This window comes from Miscanthus floridulus, chromosome 7, assembly GCF_019320115.1.
Source record: "Miscanthus floridulus cultivar M001 chromosome 7, ASM1932011v1, whole genome shotgun sequence".
NCBI classification, from domain to species: Eukaryota; Viridiplantae; Streptophyta; class Magnoliopsida; order Poales; family Poaceae; genus Miscanthus; species Miscanthus floridulus.
Window position 1 is genome coordinate 94,439,162 of NC_089586.1, and position 6,992 is coordinate 94,446,153.

The window sequence follows — 6,992 nt, forward strand, 5'->3', positions numbered from 1 at the left end:
CACAACGCTATGTAACGTACACGCTTCCTCACTGCAAAAGATCAATATCTCAAGCAACCCACACCACTCCACGCAGAGACCTGGGACTAGCTCCCTCTCTCGCCCAGCTTGTAAGCCCTTACTACAAGCACCTCGGTGCAAGGAATACAAGATTACTCTCTCAGACTGGATGTATGACACCTATTGCCTGAACCAGTATAAACCTTGCGTTTCTTTGCATCACCGTCCGAAATTAGAGACACACAGTATATTTCTCCTGATCGGCCCAAAACACCGACAAGGAGCGAGGCAAAAAAAAAACCGAGATGAGCTGAGCAGGGTGGGCGGTACGACTATTTGTTTTTATATGTTTTTTCTGATTTAATTTGATTTGGTTTGATATTTTTTTATTTGGATTTAGAACGATTTAATTTGATTTGATATCCCATTCTGATCTGGAGGAGTGAGGTAATAAAAAAAATCCGGAAAAGAGCCGAGCAGGGCGGGGCGGTAGGACTGATCTCAAGTTCTGTCAATGTGGTTGGTGGGCGAAAAGGACCCACGCATCGTACACCAACTCTGTGCTGTACACCCAACGCAGAACGCACCCACCAAACCAACCAATAGAAGCGGACGTGCCCACATGTCATAGAAATCATGTAGTATCACCCTGCGTACGAGAGCAGGCAAGGGGTCTGTGCTGTTCCGTTCCACACGCCCGCAACGGCCACCAACCCCCGCCGAACACGAGGAGGGTGACAGGTGGGCCATCCGGGGTTTGGTCGAGCCCAACTAAAACCCCCGCACCGCACCAATCACCACTTCATCTCGCCCACCGCACGAACTCGAGCCCTCGCCCGCCCAAACACAAAGCCTCAGATCTCAGTCACCTGCGCCGCCGCTTCGTTCGTGTGGAGGGCAGAAGAGAGGAAATGGCGGCGACCGAGGGCGTGCTCCTGGGGATGGGCAACCCCCTCCTCGACATCTCCGCCGTCGTCGACGACGCCTTCCTGGCAAAGTAAGCGGTCGTCTCCCCCTCTCTCCGTCTGATCTGTTTATAGGAATTTAGTTACTCCTACTAGTCGTAGTGGTTTGGTTGCCTTCGGTGGTTTTGCGGCGTAGTCTCATCAGATCCGCGATGAAAACGATACCGTTTTGCCTGTAGCTTAATCTTAGATGCATGCACGTGCAGCGAAAGGCAGACATCTTCATGGGATTCCGGAGTACCAGATACTGATCCGAAATTGTTTAATTGATGAAACACCATAGCGATCCGCAGGCGTTGTCGCCGCGCTGCAATTCATTGCTGCATAGCTATCACTGTTTCCCGTCCAATTTACGCTTTCTCATTCTAGATCTCCAAATTTTGAGGGGTCTACAATTGGTGGACTCGATGCCATGATGATTGATTATTATTACTCGCTTAGTAGTTGGGTGTTGTAATTGTGACGTGATACTGACATACTTCTCTCACCCCTGTTTTAGGTATGACATCAAGCTGAACAATGCCATTCTCGCTGAGGAGAAGCACTTGCCTATGTAAGTATATGTATCACTGATGCTTCTTTATATGTCATTATTTTTTGATGTATTTTTGCTGCTGAACTTTGAGTTGTTGTCTGTTTATTAAACTGCAAGCTGCACACTTCAACTTTACTGAGAAGACATATTTGCATTCTAATACTCTTGTTGTATGCTGTTTATCTAATATTAAGGTGTGTTTTTGACAGGTATGATGAGTTGGCTAGCAAGAGCAACGTTGAATATATTGCTGGAGGTAATGTTTCTTATAACATGTATATGTTGTATTGCTGTCCATAAATTGTTACACCTTGGTGACTCCTCTGATGGTTTGTATCTCCATTCTTTTTATCGTTATTATCACAGGAGCCACCCAGAACTCTATCAGGGTTGCCCAAGTAAGCTCTTAGGCCTTGTTTGGAGACAGTATTTCTGGAGTGTCGGATAAATACTACTGTTTTTGCAAAATACTCTGGTTTTGAAAAGCTCCTGGGTGTTTGGATACAACAAGCCTTGTATTTTCTAAAACCATAGTTTTGTCAAAACCATAGTCTTTTTGGACTTTTAAAACTTCTCTCTTGACCTCTCTGTTTTTTTTTAACCATGGTTTTTGTATGTCTTTGCCTCTTTGGATTATAAAACCACAGTTTCATGATGCCAGGCCTTTATAATCTACTAAAATGTGAACAACCAAAAACTGTAGTTACATCAGTTTGTTGATGGCATGTCATTGACTCATTGTTTTCAGTGGATGCTTCAAACTCCTGGTGCAACAAGTTACATGGGATGCATCGGAAAGGACAAGTTTGGTGAGGAGATGAAGAAAAATGCTCAAGCTGCAGGAGTTACTGTCAGTTTTTAATCTCATCTTCTTCATGCTATTTTAGATAGTAATGTTCTGATTTATTGGTTAATTGACTAATGCGGCCTTGATGTTGTCACATACTCACTCAGGCTCATTACTACGAGGATGAGACTGCTCCTACTGGCACATGTGCTGTATGTGTTGTTGGTGGTGAAAGGTTTGTTGTCTAAATACCACTTTTGTTGCATAACTTCTGCCATTGGTGTTGTTTTTGCACTGCATTCACCGTTTAGTGACTATCAAATAGAACTATTGCATGATTATGATAATGTATTTTCATGTCATTCTATATGCTCTTTTACCCTCTGTAAGCTCAGTGCTCAAGTTGCTAAGTATCGTCTTTGATTGCATCATCACTAGAGTGTAGTTTGAGGTTTATAATTTTGTCTGTGCAACAACTTTGGTACAGTAATTGCATTCTCTATCTTTGAAGATCATGCTAAACAAGTTGATATAGGTTGGTGTAAACATATTTGACTACTTCCTGTGTTGTTGTCCCTTGTTCATTCTATCGCTACTTACTGGCTTACTGCATCAAAATTAGATCAGGGATTGTACCGTTTCTTTGCCTTTTTGCTGTTCCTTGCCATGACATACACAAATGGATAAATTTTCAGGAAATGTTGGATTCTGTTCCATACTTTTTCCCAAAAGCATTTCCGAACACTAAAATATTAAATGCTTGTAGTTGTTAGATCAAATTCTATCCTAGTATCATCTATTGTATAAATGAATTCAAGCTTTTTTTTGTATCATTCCCTTTGACAAAATTTTTGATTGCCTGCAATTTCTTCTGCAATAATCAGTTATTTCCTTCTGTAATCAGGTCATTGATTGCAAATCTGTCGGCGGCAAACTGTTACAAATCTGAGCATCTAAAGAAACCAGAGAACTGGGCACTAGGTATAATATATATTTTGAGCACTTGTTTTGTTTTTGGTAAAACCATTCTTTAGTTTGTTGGGAGGATTTATGTATGTTTAGTTTGAAGTTCTAAAGTTCCTCAATACTGTGCGAACTTTCAGAAGAACACGCACTACTTTAATGATCACAAAAATATCAGTTGAGCAACAGTAGGTTTCACATGTTTCGGAGTACTCTAGCAAATGGCACAGCTAGTTTACTTTTACCTGTTTACGTGGAGAATATGGTAGATGGTTTGTACTCTATTTTTAAGTTGCACCACAGAAATGAATCTTTACATTTTTTGTTGGGTCTGAAAATAATCTGCATGAACAGAGTTGATTTGTGGTTAGCAAAAATTTTAGCACTGAATGTGTTGTTGTCCTTGACTGATTGATCACCTTTATTTGATCTCCATTTATCTTGAGATGTACTAGTTTTCTTTACCTGACAAATATTATATTCTTGATGACAGTTGAGAAGGCAAAATACATCTACATTGCTGGATTTTTCCTTACGGTGTCACCTGATTCTATCCAGCTAGTTGCTGAGCATGCTGCAGCAAATAACAAGGTAAATTCATATATTAATATGAAATTGCCCTTTGAAGTAGTTGTTGTAGTTTGATTGACCATGCCATTTTTAGGTGTTCCTGATGAACCTCTCTGCTCCCTTCATCTGTGAGTTTTTCCGTGATGCCCAAGAGAAGGTCCTCCCGTAAGTCTTATATTCTGTAACGCAATGCTCAGAGTTTTGAACTTCATTCAAGGCTGCATATAGCAACTCAGTGAAAAAAGAGAAAGCAATGCCTATCCTAGTCAAGACATTTTCCTATGTATTCAACATGCTAATCTTCCAGACTTAATTAATTCTGTTGTAAACGTGAAGGGCCTACTGATGTGCTTTGCTGTCCATGCATTTTATGGATTCTAAATCTTTTTTTTTTGAATATATGGTTGCTACTTATTACGAATATAGGTATGCTGACTACATCTTCGGCAATGAAACTGAGGCAAAGATCTTCGCCAAAGTCCGAGGATGGGAGGTGATTACGGATTAAGTCTTCTATACTCCTGTAATATTTGCCTTTGATGGTTGTGTTGCTGATTAATTACCTGTGATAAATTGTAGACTGAGAATATTGAGGAGATTGCTTTGAAGATTTCTCAACTTCCTTTGGCTTTGGGCAAGCAAAAGAGGATTGCTGTGATTACTCAAGGTGCTGATCCAGTGGTTGTTGCTGAGGACGGGAAGGTATATGCTTTTATCAGTTTGATGCTAAACTTTTATAACATGAGATATGTGCTATTTTAGTCGTTAAGTGACAACTTGACATATGTTGAGAAGCTAGTTTCAATCAAATATTTGTTTTTTTGCACCATTTTTTGTTCTAATATACATGCTTTTGCCTGTTGGACATGCAACAAAACAGGATAAATTCCTTCTGTACATGTTTGCTTACAATCTTTTTCCACCCCCTTTCTGTAACAAACATGTCCTTGCTCTTATGGTTCCACTTGGGATCTTTGATGCCCTTTTGGGAACTAAGTTGATTGCACAGTGGTTGTTTGCTTCCCCAAGGATTTTGCATCTGTAGTTTTTTCTTTTATCTTTGAATGAAGAATTGATATCTGCCATCTTAAGTGTTTTTGTACAAGCTGTTGAGTATGATGTACTAACTATTATGTTGATAATAGGTGAAAACGTTCCCTGTGATCCTATTGCCCAAGGAGAAGATTGTTGACACCAACGGCGCAGGTACAAATTTATTTAGTGTTAAGAGTTAATTTACATTCTTGGTTCAAAAGAGTTTCTCTATTTCCGACTTTTTTCTCAAATGCTAGTTGGTTTGTTCTCTAAGAAATCTTCCAAACAATGTTAACTATTAGAGCATTATATGAAAACTGAATGTAGGCTGTACGATATGTTTTCCCCCCACTCCTGCAATCAACTCACCTCTTCTTTTGTATTCTCTGTAACTAGTTAATTTCAAGTACTCCATAGTCCATATACTCAATTGTCATGTTGTGACTCCGTATGTTCTGGTAACCTGCAATAAATGGGAAAATATGTGTGGTACAAGCCTTCTACAACACTAGTACCGCAACTTAAAATTGAAAATGGCCAGCAAATGGATTTGAACTAAGGCTTTTTTTTTCTCTACATTTTATTTTCTGTTCCTGATAATCAATCCTCCTTGCTCCTAGGCGATGCTTTCGTTGGAGGCTTCCTCTCAGAGTTGGTTCAGGGCAAGAGCATCGAAGACAGCGTGAGGGCTGGTTGCTATGCCGCAAATGTTATCATCCAGCGCCCAGGCTGTACTTACCCGGAGAAGCCTGACTTCAACTAGTGCAAAAACTGAGGCACGTTATGAGAGAGGGACTGTTATAGGCACACTTGTTCTTAACCACTGCGTGGTTCGGTGTGTACACACCCTGTATTCTTCCGAGGCTTTTCTTCCGATCCGGCCAATATTTTTGCCGTGATATTTGTTCTGCAACTATGAACGTCGCCTTTGATGCTGTATAAGGCACATGGTTTGCCACCATAGTCTGTTGCTTCGCTGATGCTTGCAATGCTCTTGATCGCATTTTGCTTTGTTTCTATCAGGCTAGCAAAGTCGCACCAGCCTTGGCCTAATTCGAAGATGTTTGAGTTTCTAGCAGGCTAGCAAGGTAACACCAGCCTTGCCTAAGTAGCAGGCCCATCTTCGAAAACGACTTGGCTGTTTCCCTCTGAATTGTTTGTGTTTCTGTCATCGAGCAATCCAATTACCAAACTCAGTGTTTCCTTTTCATAAAAAAAAAGATATACATTATTGGGCTTGTAGTTTGTTTGCAAGAATTATATCGTGCAACAGGAAACTGTGTGCCATTGAGTAGCGAAGAGTCACGAGCCATGCATCATTTCTGGGCCTGTAGCGTGGCAGAGTTCCCATCAAGGAGTGACAGTCTTTTTATTGCTGAATTTCCTCAGTTCCCTGTCGTTAGCAGCTGCCTTTGGTGCAAGTTCATTGCACCTGACCGCGTGCTCGATTTAGCTGTCGTCCCTGGTTAATGTTAGTACAAATCTCGTGTACAAAAAACATCACCGCCCGTCCGTCGTTAATCACAAGGAACGACGATCGTGTTTGCCAAAGTGACAGCGACGTGGAACGAGCAATGCTTCACCGATGACAACCTGGGGAATGCTACTTTAACCTAACTTACTTTCCGTTGTACCAGGCAGGACGAACAGGCTGCTGGGATTTTGTTGGCCAGCAAGGCAATACCCGTCACATCTTTTTTTTTTTAAAGAAAATTAGCCGTCGCATCGATCACACATCAAAAGGCTTTAGGGGTGAGTATTGTTCGTGCTCACTTCGTCTGCTTGGCGCTCAGGTTGTTACACGAAAGAAGGGTTGCAGTTGCAGTGTTGCAGAGGTGACAAGAAAGAAATGTGTGATCAGAAGTGATCAGGAGAAGCACTGCGCTTCCAACGAACCTGGTCGTGTAAAGAGCGAACCGTGGTTCCCTGAGGTGCAGCCGTGCAGGCACCGAACTCTTCCTTTCTGTTATGGTGTGACCTAGCTAGCATTATGTTCGCTGAGATTTCTACGCACAACTGCAATTTGAGCGAGAAATAGCGTGGTTGCATTCCACCACGGCAATGGCGAATCGAATCCATTGGTCCATCCCAAACTCGCCACACGCGTGGTTATGGGTGAATGGACGGACCGACAGAC

The 6,992-nt window shown here is 41.6% G+C and overlaps 1 protein-coding gene across 1 annotated transcript; it reads left to right on the plus strand.

Moving 5' to 3' along the window:
- The first annotated feature begins 791 nt into the window (after positions 1 to 791).
- On the plus strand, positions 792 to 5,858 carry LOC136467345 (adenosine kinase 2-like). Its single transcript, XM_066466000.1, has 13 exons — positions 792 to 997; positions 1,465 to 1,518; positions 1,710 to 1,756; positions 1,867 to 1,898; positions 2,249 to 2,350; positions 2,455 to 2,522; positions 3,192 to 3,268; positions 3,744 to 3,841; positions 3,915 to 3,985; positions 4,247 to 4,313; positions 4,400 to 4,522; positions 4,966 to 5,026; positions 5,476 to 5,858. The coding sequence occupies exons 1-13, from the start codon at positions 912 to 914 to the stop codon at positions 5,616 to 5,618; spliced, it is 1,029 nt and encodes a 342-aa protein (XP_066322097.1). The 5' UTR covers positions 792 to 911; the 3' UTR covers positions 5,619 to 5,858.
- Positions 5,859 to 6,992: the final 1,134 nt, after the last annotated feature.